The 19643-nt window shown below is 43.6% G+C and overlaps 1 protein-coding gene across 1 annotated transcript in view; it reads right to left on the bottom strand.

The window, feature by feature from the left end:
* Positions 1–19643, bottom strand: part of LOC308285208 (solute carrier organic anion transporter family member 5A1-like) — a gene marked incomplete at both ends in the record, with an annotated part of 57557 nt that overhangs the window by 8535 nt on the left and 29379 nt on the right. Inside the window, 6 exons of the mRNA XM_080725926.1 lie at positions 2463–2707; positions 4154–4313; positions 11678–11876; positions 13186–13350; positions 15660–15880; positions 17516–17648. Of these exons, the coding sequence (XP_080582052.1) occupies positions 2463–2707; positions 4154–4313; positions 11678–11876; positions 13186–13350; positions 15660–15880; positions 17516–17648 (1123 nt within the window). The remainder of the gene's footprint in view (positions 1–2462; positions 2708–4153; positions 4314–11677; positions 11877–13185; positions 13351–15659; positions 15881–17515; positions 17649–19643) is intronic.

Consider the following 19643-nt stretch of genomic DNA (forward strand, 5'->3'; position numbering starts at 1 on the left):
GCTTTATTATGTGATGATACTTTTTATACATCATCACTGTCTGGCCAAAACCTTTTAACTCCATTTTTGAGGTTTTCGATTTTTTGGCATAAATCAGGGCTATTGAACACCCTTTACATCTGAGTGTTGGTTAAAATTGAACCATTGGAAAGTAGTAAAAAGTGCTTGGGACAAAACCTCCTAACTCCACACTTTCTGCCAAACCAGCTAACTCCACCCGATTGGCCCTATCTTTTTTTCATAAATATGTGCTATTGAACACCCTTTACATCTGTGTGTGGGTTAAAATAATATTGAACCAATGAAAAGTAGTAAAAAGCCCTCTGGTCAAAACCTCCTAACTCCACTTGAGCTCATTTTCCCGAAAATGAACATTTTGGAGTTGGGAGGTTTCGGCCGACAGCAGAGATATACAATATATATTCTCTTTTCTAATAATGAACAGCAAGTCTGATGAAATGAATTTCAGCATGTAAAGTATTTTTTTTAAAGAGGCTGTGCCATAGATTTGTACTTCTTCTTTTTTTTATGTGTCTAGGAGGTTGACAGTACTTCATTAGACACCCTGATTTGGTTGTTATGAGCAATTATGTAATCCCTTTGTATTTGGGTTTTTTCCTGGAGGCTGCCACCTTGTGGGTCAAAAGTGCCGGTCCAAAAACACTGATACACAGTGATGTTAATAGGTTTTCAAAGTAATGGGTCCCGGGACCCACAGGTGGTCATTCGAATGAGTCCCAGAAAAAAATTATGGGTCCCCAATTTGGGTCCCCATTTTATTTATTTTTTGCATTGTGAGCTTTTAGATCGGCTATTTATATTTGCCTCTATCTTATATTATTTTACAATTAGGCTAATGTTTGGACATTTTTGATAGTATAGTTTTAGCTTGTTGATTACTTTGGTGCAATAATGGTATTTTTTTTTCTTTTCTTGGGGTAATAAAAAGGTAACTTATAAGTACAATTTAAGGTACTTTTACTTTACTGGAGTATTTCCAATTTTCATTACTTTTACTTCTACTCCACTACATCTCAGAGGCAAATATTGTACTTATTCCACTACAATTATTTGAAAACTTTACTAGTTACTTTGAAAAGTATAGCCTACATAACCACTTCAGCCATGGCTATTTTCAAAGGATATTATTTGGTAACATGTGATACAGAATAATTGTGCATAATGAGTACTTTTACTTTTAGTCCTAAAGTGTAGCCTATACTTTTACTCAAGTACATTTTGAATTCCGGACTTTAACTTGCAGTAGAAGATACTTTTACTTAAGTAAAACATTTGAGTATACTTCTGTGTATGGAGAGACCACTCGACGTAATACTATGAGAAAGTGGAGCGCTCCGGAGAACGGCTGTTGTAAATCACAGATAATTAGTTTCTCCGCTTTGAAAATCAGACGTCTTTTTATGACTTAATGAGTTTATGACCCTCTGCCAGCCTCACTGACTGTGCCTCAGAAGAGCAGCCACGGCAGTAGCTTTAGCATGTAGCTAAACGTAGCAGCATCACATCAGAGTGACAGAGAGAGCACGTTCATGCTGCTGCAGTGCAGAGTGCGGTGGCTCCGCTGCATGCAGAAAGAGACACTGAGACAGACAGACGGCAGGCAGTTTCTGGCGAGGATATTAATGAAACGAAATGCTGTTTGCGACACGTTCATTCCGCGGGGACCCTGACCGCGACGCTGTTGTTTTGCCAGTGTAGAGACGTCACGTTTCTGCGCCGTCAGTTGCACACGTTCTGTGGGGGAACCCCTTTTGGTGTATCACCTAACATGCTGTGCCACTATGGTCAGAGAGCGGCCCGGTGCTACGCTAAAACTCAGGCACCCATTGAATTCTGTGACCATCTACGGGCACACAGAATGGCGTCGGTGGACGATAGAACGCACTGTTGTTAGTTCTATCGTCTGTTTTAAGACTTTCTACGCGGATTTCATTTGTGTTAAAGTAGGGTTAAGTAGCATGCCTTCACCCATGAATAATGGTGGCGTCTGTGGACTTTTTAAAATATATTTTTTTTCGCGACGTGGTAAATTATTTTAACGTGGACTCCAATGGAGGCGATGCGTCCGTGGGACCCCAGGGCAATGACGTGAATGCGTCTCTAGGCAACGTGAATGCGTCAGAGACGCGGGACGCGCACGTAATGACGTCACTGGATACAATTACATCATAGAATCAACCCCTCCCCTTTTACCATTCACCCAACACTGTGGCTAACTTCAGCTGGGTCACCACCCACCTGACCAACCAGGCATACTTAATGAACTGGTGGGTGTGGCCACATAAAAACCTAATTTTAACTCTTTCTGTACACCTTTTTATACTACTCCTAGTATAATCATAATAGCTGATAATCATGTTTTAGAGGGGGAAAAAATCATGGCACCCCATCTTTAAGGTGTGACAATAAAGCCTTTCTGATCGTGATTCTCTGGGACTCACCTGAGGGTGACGATGATGGCGGAGGGCTGTGCGCAGGCGGTGATGAGCGTGACGATGAAGAGGAACACCAGGAAGGGGATGAGCGTGTTGCAGGCGCGGTCGCACTTCCCCGACACGGCGAAGCCGTTCTCGTTCAGGTAGGTCTTGACGATCACCAGCTGCAGCTGGTTGCCGCCCTGCGAGCCCGACGACGGCGTGATCACCTGGCGGCTCTGGACGCACGCGCAGTCCGAGTAGTTACGTATCTGTTGTTATGGGACCACATGGGGGGTTTTAATTTCCAAAACTTTTCCAGAATATTTAACCCGATTTCCAGGACTATATAACAATAATTCAGCTCAATAACGAGTCGCTTACTCCTATGCGCAATGCCCAAAGACAGGTAGTGTATGCCAGTGGTTCTCAACCTTTTCAGGCTGTGACCCCCAAAATAATCATATTTGAAGAGAGTTGAGGAATTTTGTACAACACAGTTTTCTCGCAACGCGAGGCGTTGTGAGCATGTAGATCGGCTATTTTCACAGTTTCTGCCTCTAATATTTTACAATTTTGCCAATGTTTAATTTGTCATTTCAGAGGTATTAACAAAATCAATAACCAAATACAATGCATAGTTAATTTTTTCCAGGACCTTCCAGGACCCTAGTACTGAAAAAATATTTTTCTAATTTCAAAATATTTCCAGGAATTTCATGACCGTGGGAACCCTGCACGATGATTGTGACAACAGAAATTGAAATTCACAAATATTATCGTGATAATCAAAATTCATTATCCTGGGGCGGAACATTTGCCAAAAAACGTTGTTGCGACGCGCTGTGAGCTTGTAGATCGGCTATTCTTTTTGTCAAAGACATTTAATAGAGAGTGAGAAAAAAAGACTGAATCAAGTACAGTACGTATATTATAAGTGCCTTTTACCAATTATAGAGGGTTTAAATGGTATCGGATATGCAGCTCGGCAAATAAAAGGTGAACTGATCCCAGTGCATGACGGAGGACGATATCACGATAAATTAAATCTCCACAATACGATTAGCGTGAGTGTTTTTTATCACGATAAACGATAAAATCACTTATCGTCCCATCCCTAGTCAAAAGTAGTGTTGATTTCGTCTACAAAAAATATGACTAAAATAAAAATATGACAAAAAAAAATCGACTACCTTTTTTCACTGAGGAAAACTAAATAGAAACTAAACTAAAACTAATCCATGATGACTAAAACAATGTCAGATATATTGCCAATTTCATCAACAGATAAAAAATAGAATAAAATGTTAGGGAGGGACTGGTGGAGAGATCCAGTAGAACCAAGTTGATTTATGTTTGGTTGTGCTCGGTTGTTGCGTTCTGAAAATAGCAGATCTACCAGCTCACAACGCCTTGCGCTGCGCTGTGTTGTGAGCTTGTAGATCGACTATTTTCAGGTGTGCAACCAAGTGTAAAATCACCCATTACAACACCATCAAGGCCCACCAAAATACATTTTCTTCAACCAAATCAACTGTTGATTTAGTCGACTAAAATCTTGTGATATTTAGTCGACTAAAACTAGACTAAAGAGAAAATAAAAATAAGCAAATATTCGACTTCGGTGAACAACGTCGAATAGTGACTTTGATATTCGAATATTTGGTGAATGCCCTAGTGTGTGTGTGTGTGTGTGTGTGTGTGTGTGTGTTACCCACCCCAGCAGTGTTGTTGCCCACTGCGCTGCATCCCGCCAGGCAGGGGTTGAAGTAGGTGATTCCATCTGACCCACAGACGGGGGCGTACTCGTGGATCCTACAGCCACAGTTCACGTTACATCCTCCAGTCAGGTTCCTCTGAGGCATGGTCAGGGTGGGGCTGCAGAGAGAGAGAGAGAGAGAGAGAGAGAGAGAGAGAGAGAGAGAGAGTGACCCAGATGCAGGGGTGTCGCACCAAATTCTGGGCCCTGGGTACAAGGATTCACTGCGGGCGGGGCCCCTGTGCTTTAACTATTGAAAAAATAGCAGATATACAAGCTCACAGCGCGGCACCGAGTGCCGCGCTGCGAGCTTGTAGATCTGCTATTTTTGAAAAATCATGGAAATCTTTGAATATTTCAAATCCTTCTGAGGTTTTTTTTAAAAAAAAACCTATATGTTTCTAAACTTTCTATGTCAGTGGAGCTCAAACCTTTTCATGTGAAGTACCCCCAAAATGGAATGTATTTGGCCACGGAACCCCATCTCAAAATATTGAGTTCCAGGGACCCCCCCCCCCCCCCCCCCCCCAGAAGCAAAATTTGAGTTACAAATGTTCCCTTAAAAAATACATATATTCAAAGATTTGCACACATTTTCACGACTTTTCAAAAATAGCAGATCTACAAGCTCGCAGCGCGGCACTCGGTGCCGCGCTGTGAGCTTGTATATCTGCTATTTTTCAATAGCTAAAGTATAAAACAATTAAGGCCCCCTCCTCCACCACCTTGGGCCCTGGTAACTCGGTCCCACTTTCCTACCCCTTGTGACGCCCCTGCCCGGATGCACTTCATAACAAGGCACTCACACACAGAGAAACTCTAGAGAGATGCCCCCTCGGCCAACTCGCCCAGGAACTCCGTACACAAGCAGAGCCACCGGACAGACAATTCGCTGGACTAAACCAAATTATAAAACAGCAGAAAGAAAGCTACCTGACACATTGGAGAGAAGCAACCCAACAGCGAATTAGCAAATTAGAATGCTATTTGGCCCTAAACAGAGAATACACTGTGGCAGAATACCTGAGCAAGGTGACTGACCCAAATCAAAGAAAAATCTTGACTAGGTACAACAGACTCAGTGAGCACAGTCTTGCAATCGAGAAAGGACGTCATAGACATACCTGGCTCCCTAGAGAAAACAGACTTTGCACCAACTGCACACAAAATGAAGTGGAAACTGAGCTACACTTCTTAACCACCTGTCCGCTGTACCAAGACATCAGAGACACATACTTCCCACAGATCATAACCACCCAAGGAGAATTTGAAAACATGACCAATGATGAAAAACTCCAATACCTGCTGGGTGAAGTAAAACAATGTGCAAACACAGCAGCAAGATTTGTGAGCTGCTGCGATAGGAGAAGGATGTCAAATGGAATCCAACCACCTTAAAAAACATTGTAAATATCCCTGCTTTGCCTACACGTAACCTTGATGCATGAAAACGGTTACACTCTTTTCACCTGTACATATTTTGTTTCCGATTGTATTGTATTGTGTACACTTCTGCTTTGGCAATGTAAACGTATGTTTTCTCATGCCAATAAAGCCCTTTGAATTGAATTGAATTGAAATTGAGAGACAGAGAGAGAGACAGAGAGAGAGAGAGAGAGACACACAGAGAGAGAGAGACACAGAGAGAGAGAGACAGAGAGAGAGAGAGAGAGAGAGAGAGAGAGAGAGAGAGAGAGAGGGGTACACTGTCAGACAGACGGGTACACTGTCATGAGAGGTGGAAAAAGTACTCACATTTATTACTTGAGTAAAAGTATAAATACGGCACTGTAGATGTACTCTGTTACAAGTAAATGTCCAGAATTCAAAATGTACTTGAGTAAAAGTATGAAGGTATTGGCATTGGTACTTGAGCACCACTCATGTAGCAACATATGTTATTTTTTTCAGAAAACAATTTAGAAGACATGCATAATACATGCATAATATTCACAATGTGTGTGGGTGTATGACAGTCTAGCCACTTAAACCCTCTTCCTTAGTTGACATTAGTTGAGGAATTCATCCATCAGGGCTCTGTTGGTCGAAAGTCCAAATACTACATAATTACATCATCACGCATTTGACATCACAACATTGTCATCACAACCAATGTACTGGTCTTTAAAAGTAAACGTCCAACGGTCCAATAAACCAAAAGTCATTATAAGTCAACTATTCCAACTAATTCAGCTGTCATTTAACAACAAATCCTGTATATTTGTTTCACTCATTCACGGTGCTGCTGGTGTGTGATATGTTTCACTGGACAATAGATCTGAAAGGAGGACCTAAGGAGTCCTACCAAGCTGCTGTGGTAGTCAGACACAAGCTGTACGCATTTGGAGGAGTCAACAGCTACCAGAACAACAGGGATCAGATTAAAGTCCACATCTTCAACACAGTGTCTTTGCGTTGGAGGAAGTTGCCCCCAGTGACAAATGGAAGAGGACACGGTCCCATTGAGGTTCCCTCCAGGCGCTGGGGCTACACAGCTGTGCTGGTAGAAGAAATAGTCTACATCTGGGGAGGATGGTATCCTTACTGCAATGTGCTTTATGCCTTTGATGTTGACACCCACAGCTGGTTCAAACCCAATATTTCTGGGACTATTCCAGAAGCAAGGTGCTACCACTCAGCCTGCGTCCTGGAGAAGGAAATGTATGTGTATGGAGGACAACTCCAGCTGACTGGATACACTAATGACATGTACAAGTTGGACACCACCACAATGGTGTGGTCTTTAATTAACACCAGAGGAACTCCACCACCTGCTTCATACAGTCACTCTGCCACCATCATTGGAACAAAGATGTTTGTATTTGGGGGCCGGGGGCACCAGAGAGACTTAAACAACAACACTGTGTTTGACACAGAGACCAACTGCTGGCTGAAGACACTTTCTGCACAGCTTCTCCCAGAAGAACGTTCAAGTCATTCAGCCTTTTCCTATAATGGAGAGCTGTACGTATTTGGTGGCTGGAATCATGGGAACCAGTGCTTCAATGATCTGTGGAAATTCAGTCCAGAGACCTTCTCCTGGAAGCAGGTTCAGCCCAAGGGCAAAGAACCCTGTAGGATGCGTGGGATGTGCTGTTGCATGGTGGGAGATCGTATCATCATCTTTGGAGGATATACATGCAAACCATACCAAACACTCACTGATGACCTGTACATCTTAGATTTAAGTCCTAGCCTGAAGACGTTATGCAAGCTATCTGTTATTCATTATGGTCTGGATGAGTCTGAACTCCCACATGACATCAGGTGGGAACTGGCAACCATGACTACCAACAGCAACAGAACAACATGACAGGACACACCACACACACCACACACACACAGACCATGTCTAAGCAAGCGTGCGTGCGCACACACACACACACACACACACACAACCACACACACACACACACACACACACACACACGAAAGTGGCTTGGAAGCCGAGATATTGGCACTTTTATGTTTCAGCGTAGTGGTGGCTGGCTGGCTGCCATCTTTAAATGGTCCATTGTGAGGGCTTAGAGGCCATTTTTAAGCTGGTCATACAGCACCTACGGCGCCTGGTGGCCTAGTGGACCAGGCGCATACCATATAGGCATTGACATTTCGGCATCAATGCCTGTCGGCGTCGCTGGTTCGATTCCCGATCCGGGTGACCTTTGCCGCATGTCTCTGTCCTTTGCCGCATGTCCCTGTCTCTCCCCCATTTCCTGTCAGTCTACTGTCCTATCCAATAAAGGCAAAAAGCCCAAAAAACAAATCTTAAAAAAATATAATTTTTTTTGGAAAACTGACCTAGGCTAAAAATAAAAATCACACCCAATGTGAAGTGAGCGGTCGTCGTGCTTGCGTAAAGTCTTCAGACTAGGATTTGAGTCTAGGCTGTACACACACACGTTTTACCATGGCAAAACGCTGAGGAAAAAGGCTACAGACACACTCACAGCCACTCTATGGAGCGGTTTACCACCGCTCAAAAAATAAATAAAAAGAAAATGGCAACAAAGGTGATTATCAAGGTGAATCTCCCCTTTTATCAACAAGAGTGCAAAGCTTGAGCTCTCATTCAACGTGTAGATCTTAAAGTCCACTGCCAAATATATACCGTAATTGCCGGACTATAAGCCGCAGCTTTTTTCCCATGTTTTGAACCCTGCGGCTTATACAAAGTTGCGGCTTATATAACGATTTTTACAGCTAAGGCCAGTTTGTTAGTTTTACAATGGTCTTTAACAAGGATTTATATATTGATTTATACAGCTAACGTCCACCAGGGGCGCTCTAGCAGGAAGCAAGAAGGACCCCTGCGGCTTATAGTCAGGTGCGGCTTATATACAGTATGTAAACATTTGTTTTCTTTTCTAAATTTAGCTGGTGCGGCTTATATTCAGGTGCGGCTTATAGTCCAGCAATTACGGTAATTCTAATTTCGATTTGAGCACTACTCATATAGCAACATATGTTTTTCAGAAAACTGTTAGAATTTCGAAGGCAGGCAAAATGCAAGCATAATATTCACAATGTGTGTGGGTGTAATCATGACAGTCTAGCCACTTAAACCCTCTTCCTTAGGATGAGGCATCCACCAGGGCTCTGTTGGTCGAAAGTCCAAATACTACATAATTACATCATCACGCATTTGACATCACAACATTGTCATCACAACCAATGTACTGGTCTTTAAAAGTAAACGTCCAACGGTCCAATAAACCAAAAGTCATTCAACAACTATTCCGACTAATTCAGCTGTCATTTAACAACAAATCCTGTATATTTGTTGCACTGCTTCACAGTGGTGCTGGTGTGTGATATGTTTCACTGGACAATAGATCTGAAAGGAGGACCTAAGGAGTCCTACCAAGCTGCTGTGGTAGTCAGACACAAGCTGTACTCATTTGGAGGATACATCAACTACCTGACCAACAGTGATCAGATGGAAGTCCACATCTTCAACACAGTGTCTTTGCATTGGAGGAAGTTGCCCCCAGTGACAAATGGAAGAGGACAAAATCCCATTGAGGTTCCCTCCAGGCGCATGGGCCACACAGCTGTGCTGGTAGAAGAAATAGTCTACATCTGGGGAAAATGGTATCCTTCCTGCAATGTGCTTTATGCCTTTGATGTCGACACCCACAGCTGGTTCAAACCTACTATTTCTGGGACTATTCCAGAAGCAAGGTGCTACCACTCAACCTGTGTCCTGGAGAAGGTCATTTATGTGTATGGAGGATACACCCAGCTGACTGGATACACTAATGACATGTACAAGTTGGACACCATTGTGGTGGTGTGGTCTTTAATTAACACCAGAGGAACTCCACCACCTGCTTCCCACAGTCACTCTGCCACCATCATTGGAACAAAGATGTTTGTATTTGGAGGCCGGGGGCGCCAGAGAGACTTAAACAACAACACTGTGTTTGACACAGAGACCAACTGCTGGCTGAAGACACTTTCTGCACAGCTTCTCCCAGAAGAACGTTCAAGTCATTCAGCCTTTTCCTATAATGGAGAGCTGTACGTATTTGGTGGCTGGAATCATGGGAACCAGTGCTTCAATGATCTGTGGAAATTCAGTCCAGAGACCTTCTCCTGGAAGCAGGTTGAGCCCAAGGGGAAAGACCCCTGTAGGATGCGTGGGATGTGCTGTTGCATGGTGGGAGATCGTATCATCATCTTTGGAGGATACATATCACACTATACAATGTCTGATAACCTGCACATCTTAGATTTAAGTCCTAGCCTGAAGACGTTATGCAAGCTATCTGTTATTCATTATGGTCTGGATGAGTCTGAACTCCCACATGACATCAGGTGGGAACTGGCAACCATGACTACCAACAGCAACAGAACAAAATGACAGCCCACATCACACACACACGTGCAGACCATGTCTAAGCAAGCAAGCAAGCAAGCAAGCAAGCAAGCGTGCGCGCGCGCACACACACACACACACACACACACACACACACACACACACACACACACACACACACACACACACACACACACACACACACACACACACACACACACACACACACACACACACACACACACACACACACACACACACACACACACACATACACACGAAAGTGCCTTCGAAGCCGAGATATTGGCACTTATGTTTCAGCATAGTGGTGGCTGCCATCTTTAAATGGTCCATTTCGAGGGCTTAACGGCCATTTTTGAGCTGGGCATACAGCAGATTTGGATTCAGCAGCAGGCCTTAATACCCCTAGGAAACATGTATGCCCTAAATTAACATGATTTGCCTTCGGGGTTAAGAATTTTTTTTAAACTGACCTAGACTAACAATAAAAAAAAAAGGCAGCAAAGGTGAGGTGAATCTCCTCTTTTGTCAACAAGAGTGCAATGAAGACTCTAGCTTGAGCTCTCATTCAACGTGTAGATCTGCTATTGTTGGAGCTTAAGCCCAGAGCAACCAAACATAAAAATATACCCAGTAGTATAGGGCAGTGGTTCTCAACCTCTTCAGGCCGCGACCCCCAAAATAATCATATTTTAACTGGTGACCCGCCACCGTGACGAGCACTAAGAGTTGAGGCATTACATTTTGTATAACACGGTTCTATAAGGAAAATAGCAGATCTACATGCTCACAACGCCTCGCAACGCGACTCGAGGCGTTGTGAGCATGTAGATCTGCTATTTTCACAATTTCTCCCTCTAATATTTGACAATTTGGCCAATTTTGTCATTTTAGAGGTATTAAAAAGTCCTTAAATTGTCACTTCTATACATTTAAACGTTAGGTTTGTTTACTGTTGAGTGAGAAAACAATGTTGCACATTAAAGGGGAAGACCACCCATTTTCAATATTGAACTATGTCATTAACTCATCTACTGCCATTTTGAATATGCCTTCTTTGGGATCTCCCCGCCAGAAGTCTCCATAGACTTCCATGTAATTTATAGTGCACAGATCATGCACGCCCATGCACATATGATGCACCATGTTTGTGCAGGCTGTTCACAGCTTTCAAACAAAAAAAAATCCGATTGGAAATCCGTTTAGGCATTCTTGAGATAATAGCCATTATGTTTTACATGTAATGTAAACGAACATGGCTGCCCTGTATGAAAGATGGGGTTGTAAGGGGGTGGAACATGCAAAATCGCGATTGAAATCATGTTTACTAGATTTAATGGGGTCCAAAAAAAAAAAAAAAAAAAGAAACTTAGAAAAAAGGTTCCCCCCTTCTGTGTTGCCTAGAACTGGAGGATTGATTTTGGGGTTTGTATTGTAAAGTACAACTTGATGTCATCACACCGTTGAAAATGGGTGGTCTTCCCCTTTAAGCTAATCATCTGGGGACCCCCCAAAATAAATGTGGGGACCTCCCTGGGGGTCCCGACCCACAGGTTGAGAACCACTGGTAGAGGGGATGTTGATCAGACAGACAGACAGACAGACAGACAGACAGACAGACAGACAGACAGACAGACAGACCCAGTGGTGTAGGGGATGTTGATGCCTCCCAGGTTGATGCTCTCGCAGCCCACGATGAAGAGCGTGGAGAAGCACATGAGAGACACTCCGCTGCAGATCATGGCCAGCTTGGCCGACTCTCTGGCTCCCAGCTTCAGCTTCTTGATGATGTACCCGCCCAGCACGATGCCCACGCCCGCACTGGGTACGATGATCACACCTAGTGGGGGGGAGAGGGAGACCAATGATGAAAAACTCCCATATCTGCTGGGTGAAGATTTACAGCAACGTGCAAACACAGCAGCAAGATTCATGAGCTGCTGTGATAGGAGAAGGATATCAAATGGAACACAACCACCTTAACACTTTGCTGGCCGAAATAGAATGGCTGTTGATAGATTAGCCGTGAAATTTCTATTATTTTATTATGATCTGAGACATAATATTATGTTTATAAACATGAGCCCGCCACCCCTCCTTCTTGGATCGTGCCGTTGTTTTTTCTTTTTTTTCAATCCCCAGGTCGTTAGCTCACCGTGATTATCTGGATCTCCATTGGGATAGAGTGGCAGTTTTGGCCGAGGCATTCTCTCCCTGTGCGTTTCGCGTGCGCGATCCGTGCGCATATAATCCAAGCATATAATCCAAGAATGACTGCAGTCGATGTGACCATTTTGGCTAGCTTAGCCCTTAGCACTCCAGCTATGCTAATGTTATCATCTAAACAGTAAACGGACGGCTGCAAGGAAGCCTCTGGAAGGAATGGACCTGACGTCACTTCTGCTTCATGTCAGACGAGCCATGCGCTATCGATGGACGAGTGGTGACTAGGGAAGGTTAGACGATCGCAGATTTTCGGATAAAAATAATTTATTTAGTTTTTAATGACCCAGTACGGTAAAAGACGGCGCGGCTGAGACTCCTTGCTCAGATGTCCGGTATATTCCGGTTTTAATATTAAGGGGCTCCCCGTGGCTTGCAAAGTGTTAAAGACTACTGAGAACTGTATCCCTGCTCTGCCTGAATGTAACCTCGATACATGAAAACTGTTACACTCCTTTCCCTTGTACATGTTTCGTTCTGATTGTATTGTGTTGTGTACACTTCTTTGGCAATGTAAATGTATGTTTTCTCGTGCCAAAATTGAAAATTGAGAGAGAGAGAGAGAGAGAGAGAGAGGGATGTCTACCATGATTTGTTTGAACTGTGTTTTATTAATGTTATCTCTGCTTTTGTGCCATGCTGTGTGTGTGTACGTGTGTGTGTGTGTGTGTGTGTGTGTGTGTGTGTGTGTGTGTGTGTGTGTGTGGAGTCCTGGTTATTTGAGGATCATAGTTTTAGATTATTGATGACAGTTGTCCTGAGCCGCTCCCCGACAAACACTCTCTCTCCCTCTGTCTCTCTCTCTCTCTCCCCACACTCCCTTCTTCTCTCTGTCTAATATGTCTGTGTTTCCATCAAGCAGATTTGTACGTGCATTTTGTGATTTTAGATTGAGGCGCAGGGTGTGTGTATGTGTGTGTGCGTACCGGTGTAGATTGAAGCGCTGGACGCAGGGATGCCGAACTGAGACTCGATGAACTTGGGGATGAAGGTGATGAAGGCGGTGACGATGGCGCTCTCCGCCGTGTAGGACAGACTGACGAACAGGAAGGTCACGTTGCTGAGGATACGCAGCGCTGCCTTAGGGAGGTCTGGAGGGAGAGAGAGAGAGAGAGGGAGAGAGAGAGAGAGAGAGAGAGAGAGAGAGAGAGAGAAAGAGAGAGAGAGAGAAAGAGAGAGAGAGGTTGGTGAGAAAGGGTCATTATTTGACTTTTTGGAGCTGTGTGAAGCACAGGCTCCCTATACGTGGCCGTGTGGGTCTGTCTGTCTGTGTGTGTGTGTGTGTGTGTGTGTGTGTGTGTGTATGTAGCCTGAACTTCCTAAACTTCGGCACGCCACTAGTCCCACAGTTTTGCCACCACACACTCGCGCCATATGTCAAATCGACCGGCTTACTCGGGAATCGTGGGCTATTACTTTTCTAAGAGAAAGGTTCTATAGTTTAATTGATATTAATTTATTAGTGAATTAATTTTCCCCATTGACTTATAATGGGAATTGCAAAAACTCACATTCAATTATTTGTCTCTCGCAAACCATAGGGGCTAGAGTTTCAAGACTTGGAGAGGAGGTTCATAATGATTTCAAGGATTAACCCTCTAAGGCCCACGGTTGTAATATTACAACGTTTGTATTTTATCCAAAAAAAGATTTAAATCATTTTATTTTAGCTCCCCCTACCACCTAAACACCACCATTGGATTCTATTGTTTAGTATTACAATGCCATTGGCCACAATATTTGCATATAAATACCCCCCACAGGGGCTGACATTCACACCCGCCACACCCGCTGAAATTCCAGAGTTTTGACGAACAACATCTCACTTTTTCATGGAAGCTATACCTCAAAAAAACATAAGTAAAATGCCTGTACTATTCTTTTTGGTGATCATTAGAATGTCTAGAACATGTACATATGTTATTATTTTGAAAAATATCCCCCATATGTAAATTAGAGCATGATTTATGATTTTTGATTTATGGCTATAAAATCTTACAAAAACATTTTTTTGAAAAAAACATTACATTTTCCTCTTAATAGGACTCCTACAACACCATCTGATTTTTTTCAATTTTTTATTTCAAGTATTTCTTAATGCGGGCCTTAGAGGGTTAAATAAAAAATAATTGTGTCATTTGGCCGCATGGTGGCGCCATAACACCCCACTTTACGTTTTGGCCTGTAACTCTTGAACCGTAGGTCGGAAAATTAAAAAAAAAATTTCCCTGGATTCCTTGGGTCATGACGCATCTCCCCATATAGGCCACGCCCATTTGCGCCATGATAGATTTTCCGCCATCTTGAATTTTCTCCAAAACACACTTTTTGCTCCTTTTCCTACATATTTTCTTCAAATGTCACAAAAATCGGTACACATGATCCACACACACACACACACACACACACACACACACACACACACACACACACACACACACACACACACAGCTCCACTTCACACGGGTGTGATTTTTGGCAGTTAAGCTACCGTGTCCCTGACTTCAAACCACTTGGAACCTCTATACATCGCTGTTGTCGGGCACAAACCCTCTGGAGCTTGTCTTGTAGATCTGCTACTTTTGCTATTGTTGTTTTTAACTGGAGTCCTGGAAAGTCCGTTTTTGGACTTTGAAAAATGGTGACTTACTGCTGAACTGCCACGATCATGCACGGATAAATGCACCACGTGTGTGCACACCGTTCACAGCTTAACAACGGTTATGACTCGGGAAACTCGTGATAGAGCAGTCAATGAGTTAATAATCATCAATAAAGTATTAAATCAAACAATTTGACAAAATATTGGTATATGGCATATCTTTTCAAATGGGGGTCCTCGGGCTAATACATAAGTGTCAATTTTGGGGTCCTTGACATGAAAAGTAAGCCATTTACCATGAGAGGGAGTGGGTTGTTGGCTGATTTACCACTGTTTCAGGGTTGTGCCAAACAACCCTGAAACAGTGGTAAATCAGCCAACAACCCACGACCCTCGAATGGTAAATTGCTTTTCTACCACTTCTACCATATAAATGAAAGAGGTTATTTAGTTACAATCATTAATTGTTTCAGAATACACATATACTTCCGCCACAGCATATAGTCCCATAAACAACAATGATTGCAGCCACATTCACTGGCCAAAAACAAACAAACAAAACAAAAAATAAATCATAACCTAGGCTTAGGCTACTTGTCATGATGTCGACTCACAGTTATTGACACACTTCCTGAAAAGGTGCAGTTATTGAAATAGTTTTCCAGAGAAGACCGTGGGCGGGGTCCATGAGCCAACTCAAGTTTGTTGACTGATTTACCACTGTTTTAAGCCAATCAGAATCCAGTATCTGAACATGTGACCACAAAAAGATTACAGTAAAGTATATAAATACGCTACCTTTGATGTCTCTGCCGAAGCCCATGGAGGAGGTGACGCTCTGGTTCTTGTTGTTGTTGGTCTTCTCCTTCAGCACGTCGTCGTCCGACGACAGCTCGTCCAGCGCCAGCTTCTTCCTCCTCTTCTTCTTCTTGTGGCGCGGAGGCAGCTTCTTGGGGAAGGTGAACATGGGGAAGATGACCAGCAGCATGGCCACCGCGCACAGCAGGAAACCACTCCACCTGGGGGGGTAGGGATTTAAAGATATATAAAAAAAGCTGCTGCCTACTTGTACTGTACAGCAGTGGTTCTCCACCTTTTCAGGCCGTGACCCCCAAAATAATCACAATGTAATATTTAATATTACATTGTGCACTGTGCACGCATCCACATGCACACAATAGTGATCCCTTAACATGGAAGCCAACAGTCTTTTTCATCTTTAATGTCCATTTTCTCCAAAAAAAACACTTTTGATGCCAAGGATGGCATTGGATTCTCACTAAAATAGCAAAAGTATAAAGAGATCCATCTTCCACCCCGTTTACATTTCGACCACAAGTACTTCCGGGTGAATCTCCGCCAAGTAGGAATTCGTTTAGTTAGCTCGATCTACTTCCGGCCTTCAAAATAAGAGACTGGCCGCGGACGGAGCAGGCGGCTGGCAGCTTGGACATTTAACCCTTTCATGTCTGGGCATTAACCCTTTCAGTGCCACCTTTTCACCACTAGAGGGCGCCCAATGGCCATAGAATCCACCATAGACAAGCGCTGTATATGCACAAGCCGTGCGCAGCCATGACGCGCCTGAACACTTTCCTTTGTGCATGGACAGGAACAGGATGAAGTTAGCTTGAAGTTAGCTATTGGCTACCAAGCATTTTAGAAGCCCTATTTTCGGCGATTTAGCCATGATTAAACCTTGCACACCTCATGGATATGCATGGTACAGAGAAAATGAGCTCTAAAGATCCTGGATTGCAAGTTAATCATCTGGGGACACCCCCAAAATAATTTGGGGAACCCCCTGGGGGTTCTCAACCCACAGGTTGAGAACCACTGCTGTACAGCACTGTTTCCTAAACACTGGGTCGGACCAGTTTGTGGGTAGCAGACACATTGTTTTGTAAGAATTGTTTTGGGTCTTTTATGCCTTTATTGATAGGACAGTAGACTGACAGGAAATGGGGAGAGAGATGGGAGTGACACGCAGCATAAGATTGTCAGGATCGGGATTCAAACCCACAACAGGCTGTCAGATGTGCTATGCGCCTGGACCTCCAGGCCAGCGGGCACCCCACAGACACATTTTAAACATTGTATGCGTATTGTATGTCGTGTCAGTGCAAACACACTTTTCTAGTTATGTACAGTATATGTTTCCGATGCTCAATGCAAAAGACACAATTAAATCGTTAACCTCAGCGACGACAATAAATAAGTCAACTACAATGTCGTGTCATGGATGGTTAACTCACCAGTTGCCTATGACAGTCTTTCTCAACATTTTCAGGCCGTGACACCCAAAATAATAATATTTCAACTGGGGACACCCACACCCGGACGAGCACTTGCGTTGCGAGGCGTTGTGATCATGTAGATCGGCTATTTTAGCAATTGTGGCCACAATTTGGCCAATTTTACCAGAGGTACTAAAAAGGTCTTAAAAATCCATAAAATGTCACTTTAGAAATGTGCAGATACCATGTATACACATATACTGTATGTTGTTCTGTTTAGTGTTGAGTGAGAAAACAATGTTAACATTTAGCTAAACATCTGGCTACCCCCCCAAAATAATTTGGGGACCGCCCCTGGGGGTCTCGACCCACAGGTTGAGAACCACTGGCCTATGAAGCGAGGGTCGTTAAACTCACCAGTTTCCTATGAAGCGAGGGTCGCTCTGGTCGATGTGGACCTCGGTTTTGGGGTCGACGTAGAAGCCGATGAGGACACCTCCCAGTAGGTAGCCTGCTGCTGGCCCCAGAGCACCCATCACATACATGATAGCTGGGAGAGAGACATAGACATTACATTATAGCTGAGAGAGAGAGAGAGCTCCCATCACATACATGATAGCTGGGAGAGAGACATAGACATTACATTATAGCTGAGAGAGAGAGAGAGCTCCCATCACATACATTATAGCTGAGAGAGAGAGAGAGAGACATAGACATTACATTATAGCTGAGAGAGAGAGAGCTCCCATCACATACATGATAGCTGGGAGAGAGACATAGACATTACATTATAGCTGAGAGAGAGAGAGCTCCCATCACATACATGATAGCTGGGAGAGAGACATAGACATTATATTATAGAAGAGAGAGAGAGAGACATAGACATTACATTATAGCTGAGAGAGAGAGAGACAGAGCTGCCATCACATACATGATAGCTGGGAGAGAGACATAGACATTACATGATAGCTGAGAGAGAGAGACATAGACAGGGGCAGGGGGCCTGACATTTCTAAAAGGGCCTTTAGTGAAAATATTGAAAATAGCAGGTCGGCTATTTTCGGTGCTTGATTGCCAAGGCAATCCTTGGCAAGCAGGAAGTTATTCTAAGCTAGCATTGGCTAAAAGCTTTTTTTGGGAGGGGCTTAGTGAAGGGCTAATTCTTTCAACATAAGATGCTGCATTCAGTTTGGACAAGACAGTTCTCTTGAATGCTGCCTTCAGGTATGGCAAGGAAAGAGGGCATTTGCATTTCTTTCACCTTAGTAAAAACTACATTCATGGTCTGGAGAGGATACTTTTTACAGACGGGTAAAAGGGCAGGGACTCAAGCCCCCTTTGATGTCTACGTGTGCACGTGCCATGGACATCAGCTCATTTTAGAAAATAAATAGATATTTACTGGTGAACCTGACTAGAGGTTCAGGCCACTTCAAGGCCCTTCTGTTGTCGCGGTCCACCATATTTGTTCACAAATATCAACCCAAAGATCAAGGTTGAAAAGGGGTAACGCAGAGCTTCATTTATTTCTACTTTTTGAGTACCCCTGGGTGCCCGCTGGCCTAGCGGTCCGGGCGCATACCACATAGGCTCTGATGCCTGACAGCATGTCGCGGGTTCGAGTCCTGATCCCGATGACCTTTGCTGCGTGTCACTCCCCATCTCTCTCCCCATTTCCTGTCAGTCTACTGTCCTATCAATAAAGACCTGTCAGTCTACTGTCCTATCAATAAAGACCTGTCAGTCTACTGTCCTATCAATAAAGGCATAAAAGCCCAAAACAAATCTTTAAAAAAGCAAGTACTCGTGTACTGCAGCTCAAGTCGTAATTCTGACGTGTAATTGAGTCATATTTGACCCATTCGAGTACTTTAGTACAGTGGTTCTCAAACGTTTTCATGTCAAGGACCCCCAATGTGACACTTACTAGCCCGCTGACCCCTATTTGAAAAGATATGCCAGGGACCCCCATAAGAGAAGATTTTTTACAGCTCTAGCAGTGATTCTCAAACATCAAGGACCCCCAGTTTGACATGCAGATTAGGCTACGGACCCCATTTAATGGCATTTCTATTCTCTGGGACCCCAATTTATATTGTAAAATCAATGTTAGTGTAAGTCAGAGAGTGTATAAGTGGAACCAAACATGGTTCAATTTGTACACTCTGAGTTACAGACCCATAAGGGTCCATTTGGTTCCTAACTATCATTTAGCTGGGCACCCCCTGGAACTCCCTCAAGGACCCCTGGAACTCCCCGGACCCCACTCTGAGAACCAATGCTTTAGTTATGTTATGTCAACGCCATCGCCACCGTTAATAGGATAACACTGAAGTGAAGTAGCCCTGTAACACTTACATAATCTTTAAAGTGAAACTAATCCAGCACAATGGGTCCACGCCGGCTTGGATCATGAGTTCTGATCTTATGATCGGCAGCCAGCGTTTCCACATTTTGCGAGGAAAAGAAAATTCCTTATAGAACGCATTGTGAGCTTGTAGATCAGCTATTTTCAAATGGCCAAAATGTATATAGGGCTGAAGAG

Source organism: Nannobrachium achirus, assembly GCF_963921795.1.
Source record: "Nannobrachium achirus genome assembly, chromosome: 5".
Lineage (NCBI taxonomy): Eukaryota > Metazoa > Chordata > Actinopteri > Myctophiformes > Myctophidae > Nannobrachium > Nannobrachium achirus.